The 16,213-nt window shown below is 37.2% G+C and overlaps 1 protein-coding gene across 5 annotated transcripts; it reads left to right on the forward strand.

Annotated features, from left to right (window-relative positions):
- Positions 1–1,518: 1,518 nt before the first annotated feature.
- Positions 1,519–15,749, forward strand: LOC120108976 (signal peptide peptidase 1-like). Of its 5 annotated transcripts, none has more exons than XM_039122714.1 (14): positions 1,548–1,679; positions 1,780–1,934; positions 2,396–2,600; positions 3,140–3,255; positions 3,357–3,508; positions 3,626–3,711; positions 6,451–6,578; positions 7,616–7,666; positions 9,410–9,496; positions 9,605–9,674; positions 12,281–12,417; positions 12,530–12,607; positions 14,765–15,257; positions 15,411–15,749. In XM_039122714.1, the coding sequence occupies exons 3-13, from the start codon at positions 2,561–2,563 to the stop codon at positions 14,837–14,839; spliced, it is 1,020 nt and encodes a 339-aa protein (XP_038978642.1). In that variant the 5' UTR covers positions 1,548–1,679; positions 1,780–1,934; positions 2,396–2,560; the 3' UTR covers positions 14,840–15,257; positions 15,411–15,749. The 5 variants fall into 5 exon arrangements, with proteins under 5 accessions (XP_038978639.1, XP_038978640.1, XP_038978641.1 ...); XM_039122715.1 differs by having other exon boundaries at positions 2,399–2,600; XM_039122711.1 differs by lacking the exon at positions 1,780–1,934 and having other exon boundaries at positions 1,519–1,679; positions 2,399–2,600.
- The last annotated feature ends 464 nt before the right edge of the window (positions 15,750–16,213 follow it).

Here is a 16,213-nt window from a genome sequence, read left to right on the forward strand (position 1 = left end):
GATCTCCCTTAGCTTTGGACCAAACTGTATTTGGAGATCCTGCAGCTCTAGGGTTTGAAGGAGGTTGACACAGCATAAGAGTAAAGTTGAGCTATTGGTTCCACAACTCCTTGCCTATATTGAATGTCATACGAGGCCAACCAACCACTACCTCTCCTTTGGAACTCCCAGGATCTTCGTGACCTAGTGGAATCAATTCCATATGAAGGCAAGTCCAATGCAAAGGCTTGTTAACAAGGAAAAAGATATTAGAATCAATATCCCCTTAATGGCACCACTAAGGGAATGGACCAAGCTCTATCGAGACCATGCCTCAAAACTTGATTGAGTGACAAAATAGTATAGTAGGAGCCTGAAAGCATCAATAATTCGGGCGTTAAGATTCATTAGACTCTCTATGAACCCTTCTCCCTTCTTCCATATCTTGCTCTTCTTCTCTCAATATTCTCTTGCTCATTTTACTTATGAAAGTGGTAAAGATGGACATATAGAACTTCAAGGCAAATTTTGTGCAGAAAAATTGCTCTTGTCTGAACACATATCGTAGTTGACACTCAATGACCCGAGATTTAAATTACATGTCCTATTTTGTACCTCGCAAAAAGTTGGCAAGATATGCCAAACACAAGCCACTACAACTAAGACTAGGCATATACACCTTACTAGCGAACAAGGGTTGTATCTTTCGTATGAAAGAAGGATTCACTTTTCTTTGCATTAATCCACCGCTAGGTCGTACAATAGTCGCTTTGAGATCTATACATGTGGATGAATAAGGTTCAGAATACTTTGAGATCTATGCAGGTGCGATTCAACGATCCAAGTTGCGAAAGAAGATCAATCGTTCTTTTTTGCATAAAAGATACAACATGGCCTTCTTACTAGCTTGCAGTTGGGATTCATTTCACTCAAACACAACCAAAGAAGAGTTGTGCGTGTTTTTTAAGTAATGCGCGTAAGACACCGGCAACAATCAAATGCAACCATTATCATGTATTCATGTGTCAGACTCTATCGTGCAGAGTATCTTCAATATTGAAGAAATAATAATTAGATATTTCTTTTTTTCATCTTGGTATGCACCACTCCATATTCACAAGTAAAAATAGCTCTTTAAATGTTGTAGTGTGAAAAGTGGACCTTGTCCACCCAAGGAGCAAAACAAATGCCAAAAAGGTAGTAACACCAGGCAATTTACCCTTCCCATTAACCAATTCTTGTCATCCTTAAGAAATTACTAAATTATCTTTAAGATACAATGATGGAAATTGAGTTTTCTAAAAAATGACACCCAGTGTGAAATTTTTGAGCAGGAAACAAGCTTGCTAAGATTCTCCAGGCTCCAAAAGAAATGGGCTACCTTCAACTGGGCTAGGAGACGGCCCAGCCCGGTTTAAACGATGGGCCGTTCCAACCCGTACGAGGCGTCGCTTGCGCTCCTTCCCGGCACCTTCTCCCGTTCTCCGTGAAGGCGAGAGCGGGCGACCATCCATAGCAGCACGTGTGAGACCGCATAGGGGCCAAACAGCAGTCGCACGTGCGAATTCTCCAGCGCTAGTAAGAAGAGGGGGCGAGGCGTGAAAGAGAAACCGATCTAGGGTTTCTTGGAGGTTCAATCCAACTGATCTCCATCCCGGATCCGGGGGCTTCCGACCTTCCTAGGTTTCAGGTCCGAAAAGGTACGATCCGAATCTTCGTGGATTTGCTCCTCCTTAAATATTTCTTCCCTCAAATTCTTTTCGATTCGATTTACTCTGCGACATCCGTTGCCGGCGCTAGGGACTCAGTTTCTTGGGCTTTGGAGGGAGAGAATTGGGATTAGAGTTAGGTTAGGATTTGGTTCACTGACGTGTGTCAGTCGCTGGTCTTGTTTCTGTTTCCCTGGTTGTCGATGGAGATCGGAGGCGTTCCGATGTGATTTGCGGATCGGACTGGTAAGAGTTTTGAATTGAATGGATGATATAATTGGAGTCCCTCTTCATCCCCTCATGGATTTTCCCCCATTTTCTGATGCTTTTGAAGGCTGCTATCTATTCTTTGCAGTCGTAATGATTTGAAAAGGTTTGAAAAGGTTATTTCTGCTTGATCTTTGGAAGCAAACCAAAATTACATTCTTCTTCTTTAGTTTCTCATCATGAAGCGCTTCCTTCTCTCAATAAATAAGAAGAGTTTTTCCCCCGGAAAAAAAAGAAAAAAAGCAAAGGATCTTGATATTCCTGTATACGAGGTTGTTCTTTTCTCTGTGAAGGAATTTTCTGGGACGTGATTTCCATTGCATTGTGACACGATTCACTTGTTCCCCTTTCTTTTCCCTCTGAATTTTCTGAATTTAATGGGATGTTCGTTTTGGTCTATTCATCTTTATATGATTGTTGATACTGCTACATGCTTCCAGCAGGATTTAAACTGGGAGGACATATATTCCTGATCCATCTCTGAATTGTTCAAGGCAGTTTGAGAACTTTGTCCGTCTCAATTTCTTCATAGAGATCCAATTTTGCTCTCGCTTCATTCGTTGCTTGCAAATTCCTTCTGTTGCTGTGCAGCCTGAGTTGCTGATATGAAGACTCATGAACGTGCTGCAAATCTTGCGCTTCTAGGTATGTTTTATTTGTCCTATCTAAAAAGATTTTCGCTTGCATATTAGAAGGGAATTGCAAAGTAAATAATGTAAATATGTTGAAGTGCTCTCTTACAATGAAAAATGAGAAAGCAGGGTTGTGGTAGTCGTTTCTGTCAATAAATCAATCCTCATTCCACAAAATAAAAATTTCTTGCAGCTAGGTACATGATTCTTATATATAGTTATAAATATATTTTGTTGACAAGAATAATTTGTTACGGAGAGCTAGCATGGTTGTTTTTCTTGTTGCTTAGCTGGTCTTTTAATGTTCACAAGCAAAACATATTGTTTTATGGAATACTTCTTTCATTGTATTTTATATAGTTTGTCAAGCAGTGGCTGTGTGCTATATGGCTTTGGTTTGTTGTTTGTTCTGCTGCTATTTTGTTATTTATTTATCTATTTATACTTTTGAGAACATTATGAAATTAGTTTACGGCATAAATGGTCTTGTTTCCTTGTATGGATAAATTTTTTTTGAGAGACAGTCTGTGACTCAGATTCACTATTTTGTAGGTCTAACCTTTGCACCACTTGTCCTGAAGGTAGATCCCAATTTGAATGTAATTTTGACAGCATGCCTAACTGTTTATGTGGGTTGCTTTCGGTCGGTCAAACCAACACCACCATCAGTAAGTGCTGTTAATTTTGTGCAATTGCAATATGTTATTTCTTGGTGGACCAGCATAGAGTCATTTTGGTTTCTTCTGAGAATTGAATGTATTTCATGCAGGAAACAATGTCAAACGAACATGCCATGCGCTTTCCTCTTGTTGGGAGTGCAATGCTCCTATCATTGTTTTTACTTTTCAAATTCTTCTCAAAAGATTTGGTGAACGCTATTCTTACATGTTACTTTTTTGTCCTTGGGATCATCGCTCTTTCGTATGTATTATCCTCCATGTTACTTGAAATGAAGTTTTCGATTTTATGTAAATTATGATAACTAATGCCAAAAACAGTTGTTGTAGCATCTAATCTGTTGCTGATTCATATGTGCAGGGCAACATTGTTACCTTCAATTAAACGTTTTCTTCCAAAACATTGGAATGAAGACCTCATCATTTGGCGTGCTCCATACTTTCGCTGTACGTGTGCTATCCTTTACGATGATCTGTTTTATATATTTTTTATCACAAAATATTAGATATGCTATTTGTGTTCCAAATGTCTCACGTTTCCTAAATTCTTATCCATAGTCTTCTCAGATACCTGCTTATTTTTTAATTTTTGTCAACTTTTTATATCCGTTATTCTTCACTTTCTTAGTCACATCTCATGCTATCTTATAGATGGTTTTTGTTAATAAAAAATCTTCTGCCTGATATTTATCTGCACTTTGTTTTCATATTAGATTGTATTATGCACCTTTCCACTCCTATGTGTGTGTGTGCTTGTGTGCTGTGTGTGGTTGGTTTCTGATTGAGAGTGATTCTGATCAGCTAAGCAACATAATTATTTTGGGTAGACTGCTTTTGAGATACTCGTACTGCCAATAACAGGTCTTGAATTTTGTATCTTCCAAATAATAGCTTTCAGCAAAAGATCTATGTACAGAAGATCTAATTATACATACGTGCATACGTACGTACATACATTTTCACACAGATATATACATTATACATTATATATATTTGTATATACGTATAAGCACAATTATGTGTGTATGCATATTTTGTGCTTATATAAAGATCAAATGAAGTGTCACATATATATTTTTGTTTTCAAAAAAAGTCAAGGGGCACCATTAATTTATGCATGATTTAAGAAATTTTTTCAATTGGTTAAGGTAGAAGATGACATTGGTCCATGAAAGAAGCACATCTTATAGACACAAATGATCCATTAAAATGTGAAAAAAAGATGCCTCTTAGGATGGGAATTTTAGTTATGATGGTAAGCTTCAGTATATTGGTTCTTAAGGTTCACAAGAATGATGGCATCAGATTTTGAAGGAATATGTGATTTGGTCTAAAACAGTACATGCTGTACTGGTATAGTTTTTCTCCTTTCCTCCATGAAGATGCATTGGTAAAGCATATTTTGCCACTTAATCACAAAAATATATCTGTGGGATGAGGTGTTCATAGAGCTGCCTTCTCAATATTCCATGAGGCTACAACCTATTTTGACATTGGTATTGGAGATAGGAAGCTGAAGGGTTTCTTTGTCATGCCCTTCTATGATCTTTTTAGAAGTGGATTACACTCTGATGTCTACAAGCTGGTTTGGATTTTGGAACACTTGTGTCCGACGGAAAATTTAGGTATCTGCATGGTTTTTTTCCTCTAACATTACAATCTATCATAACATGGTAAATATGTGGAAAATAGGTGAAGAAAACTCGCGAGCTCTGTGGTAGGTGATTGAGAAGATTTTCACCTTCTATTTCTTTTGACTTGTCTTTGAGCATTTTGAAGTTTTTTTATCATGATTTATGATCCATACTCTTAATTCATGCACTATATCCCTTACCAACCTTGTGGTGGTGGGATTGGATTATCTGTTAATTGTCAGACCAATTAGTTTTTTTTTTTTTTTTTTTTTTTTTTTTGGGGGGGGGGGGTGTTGTGGACCCATCTATTTCTTAAATGTCTCTTTTGGCTCCATATCCTACCACCTTGGAATGGGGAAGAAATATGTACTTGCATATAATGATTGAATTGTAGTCTGCTGGTTGATCTAAGTTATCGATATTTTATGCTTTTGGAAAATCAATTCTGTTTTAATAGCTGGCTTTTGTATAAAAAGGGATATTTGTAGTGATGTATAATCATTGATGTGTGGCTTTTTAATTGATCAAAATTATTAAGATCTGCTGCTTTTTGAAAATCAATTCTGTTTTAATAATTGGTTATGTATAACAAAAAATACCATAACGATTCAGGACCTCATCCAAAAAGGCTAGCCAAAAGGTTTTTTTGGGGTTTCTTGGCTTTGTCCAAATACTCATGATCTTCCGATGCATAATTGAAGTGGGACTCTTCTTTGTTTAAGCCCGAGTGCCCTCGCTAGGTTAATGATCTAATTCCAAATTCAATCGCAAATACCATAATCAGTCTGTAGTCAGCTCCAAAAAGTCTGTGCTGCAATGTCCCCTAGTTTATATGGGTCATAGGTTGGGTCAACTTTGATACTATTTGTGACGATCCAGGATCTCACCCCAAAAGACTAGCCAAAAGTAGGGCTCCTTGGCCTTGTATGAGTACCCAAGATATCCCCGGCATATAATGATATGGGACTTAACACATGCCAACTTAGGTCCTCATAGGGACATTGCTAGAAAATTTTTGAGAGCTTTTTATGTGCTTAAATTCCTGGAGAACCGACAGAAGTGCAGGAAGTTATATCCATTTTTGGTACTCAGGACAGAAATTACTATCTTGCAGTGATTGAGATCATATGACTGAACTGGGATGGGTTGGGGATTTTTTTCTTTTTAATTTAAGAAACCTTCTTGTTCCATAATTTTTTGTTTCTCATTCATACAGGTGGGTCTAATTGGATAGAAAATTCAGATCTCTCTTTTTTTTAAAAGCCTGTGCGGTCTTGTATCAGTTTTTTCTTTCAAGTTTCTATGGTATTAGTTGTTTACATAAACTATATGGTATCTCTATAATTGTGTACACTCGAGAATGTTTTTATTGCACCAAGTTCGTGTAAAATATGGTGACAGTTTAAGATGTATAAAAATTTTAAAGAATCTGATAGACTGATGTTTCGCCCCTGCTGTTAATCATCAGGATTGATCTGTTTAGGTGTTTTGCCTTCTCTGTGTCATTTTGATTTGCAATGATGTTTAGGCTTTAATATTCCTTTTGACGCAGCTGCTTCACTGGAGTTCACCAGGTCTCAGATTGTTGCCTCAATTCCAGGAACCTTTTTCTGTGTGTGGTATGCTTTGCAGAAGCATTGGCTCGCTAACAATATTTTGGGGATTGCATTCTGCATTCAGGTTAGCCTTAGCTTTCAAATGATGACATTTTGATAGCTTTGGTTTGTTCTGCTGTTTTTTGTTCAATCTTTTGCATCATCTTATGGAACTGGTAGTTATTGTGTTCATCAATTGTTTCATTCCCAATGTTTACTTTGAAATTTTATGCATACTTTATTGCAGAATGTTGAGCCTTAACCTTCCCCTGCACTGTAAATTTTAAAGATGTAGACTTCATTATGCATCTTGTCTAGAGTAGAAAATTTGTTGCTATGTTTTCGTCCATAATTTTGTGCTGTTGTATATCGATAGGTTTTTGAATCATCAATATTACATTTCTGTAAGTTGAAGTATTATGGACATTTGTTTGTGTCATATATATACTTTCCCAGTTGATTTCTTGAAGGCCTCACCGATTTTGAACCTTCGGTTTTAGCTAAAACTAAGTTTAATTTTTTGCCAACTAAATGAATTCTAAGTTAGCTGATTGTGGGACCCTATACAGACACATCGAACACCAATGGCCGGAACATGCTTATAGATGACTAAGATTTGTCTTAGTGAGACAGAAAAAAACAAAGATGACTAGTACTCTGTGCATATGGTTTTGCGAGATTGATTGTTTGGGATTATTGTGTCATCAATTTAAGGATCAGGTCTTGGGACTTCTAGTTTCCTTTCCTTTAATTTTCATGTCCACTGTTGCTTGCAAGTGGAACTTGTGGCATGAAAACATTGACTTGCATTTTATCTATGTTCAGTATGGTGTCAAGCTAATATCTATGTTCAGAAAGTATGTGGCTCATCAGCTATTACTTTCTAAACAGTGTGGTAGTTACAGAGGTTTCGGCATATTATAGCCGTCGGGATTATTTCAAACCTTCCATCATGATTTTTCTTATCTGTTACAAGATGTTATGATTTATTTGCATTTTATCTCAAACTTTATGGATTCATTTCTTTTAAAGGGTTTCCAACTGTCTAAAAATGTCATGCATTTACTTTAAACTTGTTGCATCATTAAGATTCGCATAACAAAACCATTTTATATCTTGTAGGGAATTGAAATGCTATCATTGGGCTCATTTAAAACTGGTGCCATTCTATTGGTAAGAGTTAATGAAGCTTTTGTTGAAGAATATACATTCATCACTATATACCTGAAATGCTTATGACCACCTTAGCTTGTTGTTAATGCAGTTATCTTGTAATGCTAGTGTATTGATATTCACTTGCTTTTTCATATGCATACCTCTGTATTATTATTTTGTATTTTTGATCTAGAGTAACTATTAAATCAATTCTCAAGTATTACCTTCTACCTTTCAGGTTACATGCATACATATATAATCTAATGGACATACCTTACAAATTATGATTGGCATTTAATCACTGATACAAGGATATAATATATTTTTAGATCGATAAATAAAATCTAGGTGCATCTTTAGGAAGGTTAATTTATAAAATCTTTAACTAAAGTATCTAGTTTATGTGGTTTGTAATGTGATTGAAAGTTTAATACTTGGATGACTCTGTGAGAGGTATTGGAAAAGGCGAATTGGTTGGAACTGATTAGCATTTTGACTTAATAAACTAGAATTGGAATATCTGCATTTGTGATGTAATGTATGACAAGTGTTCAGGGATGTCAACAGGTTGGGTCAGCCCTTGGGACCTTCAAACTTGGCTCTGCTCAACAGTAGTACCTCCAGTTTAGCTACCTAATGGTCTAGATATGACATTTTGCATTAACTTTTGTTTGTTGGAGCATTATGGATCCTATAAAAATTGCGTCATCCCTTCACCTAAGCTGGTGGACTATAATTTATTTATATATTCTGTAAAAAAATTATTATGGGTATAAAGAGGTTTGTTCATATTATCTGAATGACCCTAGTAGCTGGGACACAGGTTTATTTGTTACAATTTGAGCTATTTCAATCTGAGTACCACTTGGCAGGCCTGGCTGGTTTGACTAAATATGGAGTAATTTGTGCCAATCTTTCTTCTATCATCTCATTTCTCTAGAATATTTCAAGTAATATTAACTGGGTTAGATCATTTAATGCATGTTTACAGCAAAACAAGGATTGATACTCTGCATATCCCATATTGGTAATCTGTGGTGGTGGCCATCTTCACCCCTTTTTCAGAATATTTGCTGTCATTTCAATTATCTTGAATGTGCAGAAACTATAGGGGTCATTTCTTTTCTAATGTGTAGTTATTATGAGGCTATTTGGCTCTAAATAAGAATAAATGGTGGAAAATTAACATTAATTTGCCCTAGGCAAGCATGATTGAGTTTGTTGGTTTTGGTTGATGGTCGTATTTAGCTTCTGCAATATTACTATGCTTAGTATTTTTTTGCAGTCACGATCAGCTCTGTACTTAGTTACATCGAGATTTTGTATTAGTCTATATTATGTTTATGGTATGCTGAACCGGTCTGTATCGGCCGGTTCAGTCCGTACCGAACCTAACCGATCCGGTTCCGGCACCGAGCGGTACAAGCCCGGTACCGGTCCATGCGTGCTACGCACTTCGCGGAATTTTTTCCACGAGCCCGCTGCCGGTTCGGTACCGGTTTAAACTGGTCTGAACCGGAACCGTACCAGTCCGGTAGGCGACCGGACTTTCTAGTTTATGTGTAGAGGACATCACTTTCTAGTTTCTATTGATGTGGCATGTTGATTGATCTTTGGATACTACTCACGACTCAGTCTTCTCTTTCCTTCTGTCAATTGTTTTCAACATTCTCTTATGAAGTGGATATCATTTTTTATTCTTTAATGGCTATTTATGAGATGTTTCTTTAATTTGTAATCCCTTGTGCTCTCCAATGTTAGGCTGGACTGTTTGTGTATGATATCTTCTGGGTGTTCTTTACTCCTGTGATGGTTAGTGTTGCTAAGTCTTTTGATGCTCCCATAAAGGTCAGTTCTTCTACTAATTTGATTGCACCATTTTAAGTTATGTACTGCTGATGTGCTTATACGGTTGCTTTAAGATGAATCTTCTGATGTTGGTTCATTCAAAATCAGCTTCTATTCCCAACTTCTGATTTGGCACGGCCTTTTTCCATGCTTGGCCTTGGGGATATTGTGATTCCTGGTAAGAAGTTTTATTCTAAGACATTGGGCTTTTTTTTTTTCTTAATACTTTATTGTTGGTATCTCACCAACATGACATAGTCTTCTTGTTTCTCGGTTTTATCTATTGATGCTGTCCTTAAAGGACTTATGCTGTCAAGGTGATTAGTTAAAATAATTCAGGTAATAGGAGGAAGCAGGAGAAAGGATTAACTTGGAAGCCACCTGGAAATCGAAACTTAGAGTGTATCTAGTAAAATAATTAATTGAATTATGTTCAGACTCTTCAGTTGGTATGGCCTCAGTTCAATATATAGGCCAGGCTTGTTCAACCCTAAGAAACATAATTAATATGGATCCTTGATTTTAATCAGGATATTCTAAGCTTTTAAAAAGCAAAGCCACCTAACTCCATTATAACCCTGATAAGGAGCAGGCTTCTTCTAACAGTATACATCTTAGTATTAGACAACGAAACCTTGAAAGTTGAAACTGCCTGATTGTAAGTAGATAACAATTGTTGCAGGATCAACTTGATTCATGAGTTGTGATATCACCTGATAAGCTGACCGTAGCCCAAATGTTACCTTGATTGGTCACATTTGATCGATGAGCTTCATGTCAACTAGGGTCTGTTGTGCTGGTACCGAGGCCCGTACCAGTTGCCCGGCAATATGATATGGTACGGTACTGCACCATTCCATTCCGGGCCATATCGACAAAGCTAGAGCCAACAAGGAAGGGGTAGAGGGAGAAAGAGAGAGGGAGAGAGGGCTTTCAAGCCCTCATCCTCCACAAGCAAGGGGCCACACGAAACAGGGGCTCCATCCCTAATTTTTTTTCTTCCAAATTTCTTAAGTGAAATCACTGCAGAGGATGAGGGCTCAAAAGTCCTCTCTCAGCCCCTCTCTCTCCCCCCCTTCCTCTCGCCCTCTCTCTTTCCCTCCCCCCCCCCCTCTCTCTCTCTCTCCCCCCCTCCCTTGCCAGATTTTTCAAACCGAGGGGTGAAACTGTGCCGGTATGTCCTTGGTATGGTTCGGTATGCCCCGAACCACCTGTTCGGGGCAGTATGGCATTCCTTGCTGTCAACCATTTATATTAAACTATTCTTAAGAAATTAGCGCATTTGGCAGCCAAGATTGGGGAAAGTAATAGTGGCTGAATTCTGTTTTGAAGGTTTAGAAAAGAAGATACCTGAACAACCTGTATGGAAGGGGTGAGTAAAGGGTTTGGAAAGGCTTTGCTTCAAAAGCACAATGTGCTATGATAGTAATTAATGTCAGAAGCTTTCATATAGCAAATTCCGAAAGATCTGGTGAGGCTTGTTGATTTTGTCATAAGTTGCTACATCCTTGGAAGAAGGATCATTGAATTATTAGCCTAGCTAATTCCTCAACTGTACCATCCGTTTTTTGTCATGTACCACTGAATTGTCAGCAACAGAAGATGTCCTTCCCACCGATTGTGGTCTTTTCCTTCAGCATCTATGGTTTTATCTGATTCGGGCAACTTGGAAGGTTGTACTCAAGTATATACTTGGCAATCATGGACTTTATTTCAATCGAGCCCTTTGCCTTCAGAACAAGTCCTCGTAGTGTATTGAACTTTATCAGAGATATACATGTGTAAACAACCTCAACAAGCTTTGTTCCATCAACTTGCTGCCAATTCTTGCATTTTTTTCTTATTTAAGGCATCTCTTCCAATAAAGTTCTTCCAATTCACTTCTCACTAGTTTCATTCAAATATTTAGTCTCCCTCCCATTTCTTGAAATAGTAGGATGCATCGCCAGAATGTTAAGAAACTCTTAAGCATGCAGAGATGTTGCATCTTAGGATATGTAAAAAGAAGAGTATAGCTTATTGTTTCTTGGAACAACTATAGGGAATTAGGGAATATCAAAAACCCCACATCTTTCCTTACTGGACTGTGTGAGGATGGTGTGGTTGGGAACTGGTATCTGATTTTTTTTTCACTTGTTTAATACAGTTGAACTTTTTTAATTTTATTTTATATTATACTGTCATCAGCTGGATTTTGTAAAGCGAATTCCACCATTCTGACACCACTGTTTTGCTTTTAGTATCTTGACCGTGTGGAAATTAGCACTGAGAATTTCGGTGTTGTTCTAGAGATGGATTCTCTCTACTTTTCTTCTTTGTTCGTGTCTTGTTGTCATCTAGAAATCTTTTGTTATGCTAACAAGTTGAAGGCTTTCCAAAGACACCAATGAGCATCCTAGGGACTAGGAAGCTGAGAGTGATTAGTGATAAGACTATGAAAATAAATGGAATTACTGTTTCTGGTGTGGTATTATTTTGCAGGTAAACTAGTTTTGATTCACCGTCAAGTTTCCTAGTATTTGTGTTAACCAGCTAACCTTAGTTGTGGACTGGAGAAACCATTTGTAGCCTTTGTATAGCTTAAAACTTTAAGGTAAAGTTATTCATGTTTTATTTTTAATTGTTCTGATTGTTTTGGCAAATGGATTAAAGAGCGGCTAGCTTTTTTTAACGATTTTTTTGAATGTCATCTCACATCTTAAGCTGTTTCTTTTTTGCAAGTTACTTTTCTCGTTAGTTGAATATTTTATTCATAAATTTATTATTATTCTTTTTCATCTTCAGGGATTTTTGTAGCATTGGCATTGCGCTTTGATGTATCAAGAGGAAAACAAATTCGCTATTTTAATAGTGCATTTTTTGGATACACACTTGGTTTGGTCCTTACTATTGTTGTGATGAACTGGTTTCAAGCTGCACAGGTAAACTTCTCGAATTGTATTTGTCAATATCTTTGCCTATGTTTTTTTCCCTTATCGTTTTCGGGCTCAATATTCAACATTTGCTGTTCCTTGTTGCCTCCATCATTTGCAGCCTGCTCTTCTATACATAGTTCCTAGTGTTGTTGGATCTGTGGCTGTCCACTGCCTGTGGAATGGGGAAGCAAAACCGGTTTGTTCTTTATCTTGTTTCTTATAAGACTCTCTCTCTCTCTCCCCCCCCTTCCCTCCCTCCCTCCCCCTCCTCCACCCCCCTTCCACGGTTAACTGTGTTACTAAAAGTTTTTCAACTCCTTTGAATAGAAAATGGAATAGGGGCATTAATATTTGGAATTGTGAAACGGAATAAAGGTGGGAGAAATGGAGTGTAGGCTCGCTTAAATTAGCTTGTAGATTTGCTTAATTTTGTTTCTCTTACTATATAAATTTACATGCAGCACCACAAAAAGTTTATATTTAGATAGTAAAGTAGGTTTGGTTAATAGTTTATTTGCTTTTAGATGAATCTATTTATGAGCTCATCTTTTGAAGATGTATAAATGAACAAGGTTGTTAATATTTTGATCAAGGTTTGCGGTCTCGGTACCGGATCCCATATCGGTGTCACACTAGCACAGTGTGGTATGGTATGGTATGGAGTTTTTTTGGTGTACCGAATGTCGGTACCCCATCTATATCGGGTACCGATACCGAACTGGTCCAGTACAGTATGCCCTATACCGTCCAGTTCGGGCCGGTACAACATATCATGATTTTGATGGTTTGGCACCGCCATCTATCTCCACTTCTATCTCAGTTTTGTCAATCCTGCAAGCCCAGAGCTGCAAGTGTACCTTTTGTTCAGTGAGCCATCTTATGTAAGTTCCATGCATGTCACCAGATAACCTGATTGGTAGTTATAGTTTAAATTTCTTCTTGGTTTCTAGACTTATTAATGGTTAGACCTTCTCTAGACAGAATATTCAGCAATCAGCAAAAACTTTTTAATTCAAGCCTGCATATCGATAAACTGCTATCTCTGTCAACTTGGCTGTGAGGTTCAGATTGGAAAGAAAATCAAAGCTATATCATGAATTTTTTTAAGTAGTTGAAAATCCAAGTTACTAGCACTCATTACTATCTGAGTTTGATTACTTTTTGTCTGCAAGGTACCCAAGTGAAAACTGATTAAAAGGGATGTGATAGGAAAATAATGAACACTACTGTGAAAAAGTTGTTTTATCCTTTTTTTTCCCACTTTTATGGACTCATATCTCATTCCCTAAATTGTTTTGTGATTTATTTGTACAATCACTTAATGTGGCCCTCAAACATCGTTGATGGAGCTACTACTAGTAGCAGTGGATCAAATTATTTGCTCGAGATTGACAAATTAAATGGATGCCCCGCTTTTTGTTTTGTTAGAGCACTTTGCAAAGGGTTTGCACCCATGAAAACATCGTAAAATATTTTTTTCTTAGCTTTTTAGCTTCTGATCACTGAGTTAATCTTGTAAATCATGGGGTGACAAATTATGACCTTTATTATATAACTACAATATAACAATCAAGGTTTGGCTTTATCAATCCTTATTTGCTATTCATTTTTGTTAAGGGCTACCTTCAATCTTGTTGCAATCTTTCCAAATTCTTTCTTTTAAATTTTGTTTGCTTAACCTTAGGTCTGACACTAATAAATTGATGATGATTCTTCAATCTTTGCATATTATCATTATTATTTTAAACTCTTAGGTCTTACTCTCCTCTTTCTAAAAGAAATATTCAAGTACCTGTTCTAGCTAAAGAGCCTCCTTAGATTTTCAGATTTGATTATAGATGCCTGTACCAGGTCAATCAGCTCTCTGTAACCCTATCCTTAGTCAAGGTTACCCTATAGCATCTGAAACATACCCATGCCCCCCTATATCGTTCTTAACTTTACTGCCTACTAATCTTAGCATTTCCACATTCCAATTTGTGTTCTTGGATCGTATGACGTTTCTGTGAAAAAGTCAATGCACCTAAGCACATACCTTATTTGAGTATATGTTCTAAAATCTTGGCAAACTGTCTTTGTGGTCATAAATAATGAGAGCAAAAGATGCAAGTTAACTATTATATATTGATAAGAAAACCTTAATCTATGAAAAAAACAAAGGAAAGGGGACGCCCTCAAGTAAATTTGGATAGCATCTATGTAATGAGCAGAGAAACAAACTTCTTAATTTGCTGTTGCATATTCTGTTATCTGCTGGGAATTTAGCAGGTCATCTAGTGAAATGATTTTTCACATCCAACATTATTTTTGACTTTGGGAATGAGCTAATCTCAAGTTTTTTATATTTTTACAGCTTCTAGAGTATGATGAATCAAAGACAGCATCAGCCAGCAGTTCTTCAGAAGATGGAGATGCTAAAGCCAAATAGAAATAGGAATAGTGGCCAATGGATTGGAGTGCAGAACCTTTCTGATATATGACAGATGCCATTACTAACTCTTACAGAACTGATGGTTGGAAGAATTGCTCCCAATTGCTTTTGGAATCACAAAGTTTTATAAAATACAATAAATCTTTTATAGATTATGAATCCGGTGCCTCACTTTAGACATTTATCAATTTCTTTTCCCTTTATCTTTGGATGCTGTTTTCTTCCAAGTCTATTTCTGCTGCCATTTTCCATTTTGTTTCCAGGAAGTCTGAGCTTGGCACATCATTTTGTATTGAAAGCTATCAGAGCTGGTAGGGGAGGCTTTTCAGTTTCCGCCACGCGACTCAATTATTTGGTTCTGGGACATATGTCGATAGACCATCCTTGCTAGACTCTAATACTATTTATCAAAAAGGTGATGATTAGATAGTAGATTTAAGCAGAATTTACGTGAAGGCAAAAGCAGTCGACATGCAGCATGTGCGGCACACCCCGCTCTCTCTTGGAGTGGGATGATGCCTGTTTTATGATGTATTTATTTTGATATATTTGCATTTGTTTCAAACAGCTTTGCCGGTTTGGATGACTTGCAGGGGTACACAGGCGAACCTGTGAATGATTCAAGGCCAACCTATGATCCTATCATGTACTCATACAGTATGAGTTTCCATGGTTCTGAGTAATTAAGTCTGTTCGGATGTCTTCTGAAGGCACAGTAAGATCTCAGGTCCATCAGCTAACGGCAATGAAGTGCATGACACAGCAGGCATGTGCTAAACTCTAAATTCTGATGAAGTGCGATACCAATACGGATCTATTAGCTTGGTTAGCTGCCACTTTCATCATCTTTCAAATGCAATATGTTTGCAAAATGGATACAACAATTATCACCATTTTCATCCATTTAGCCTCTTTGCAGCTGGCCGCATGATGCATGAGTCATTTACTTGATGCTGATGTTCAGGTGTCTGTTTTTTTTTTTTTTATAAAAAAGAAGGGAGGGAAAAAGAGCTGGTTTGAATGTGGGCTATGATATATGTGGCTGTTGCCTTAAAACTTCTACGGCTGCTGAATTTTGGAATACAAGATTTTCATCATTGCTTACGTCTCCTGGTTATCGCTTCCTAGACCAAACATTAATCTGGGAAGAGGCATAAACAAAGAATGGTTATGCTTGTCAAACTTGCTTACGGCAACAAGTACAACTATTTCAAGAGGGAGCTGTCATAAATTATTCTTTTAACTATTCCTTCGTCGGGTGCAGAGTTGTCATAAATTATTCTTTTCAAACCAACATAACTATTCGAGGCCTATTATTCCTTCGATGGCAAGCTCTGCCTATTAGTCTTAAGTCTTTATCAGATAATGATG

Source organism: Phoenix dactylifera, unplaced genomic scaffold, assembly GCF_009389715.1.
Source record: "Phoenix dactylifera cultivar Barhee BC4 unplaced genomic scaffold, palm_55x_up_171113_PBpolish2nd_filt_p 001689F, whole genome shotgun sequence".
In the NCBI taxonomy this organism is placed as follows: Eukaryota; Viridiplantae; Streptophyta; class Magnoliopsida; order Arecales; family Arecaceae; genus Phoenix; species Phoenix dactylifera.

Excerpts from the sequence above, each read along its gene's own strand:
- LOC120108976 (XM_039122711.1), top strand. The coding sequence starts at position 2,561 with ATGAAGACTCATGAACGTGCTGCAAATCTTGCGCTTCTAG. Across the intron at positions 3,712-6,450 it reads GCGTGCTCCATACTTTCGCT|CTGCTTCACTGGAGTTCACC; the intron begins GTACGTGTGCTA and ends CTTTTGACGCAG. Across the intron at positions 12,418-12,529 it reads ACTGGTTTCAAGCTGCACAG|CCTGCTCTTCTATACATAGT; the intron begins GTAAACTTCTCG and ends CATCATTTGCAG.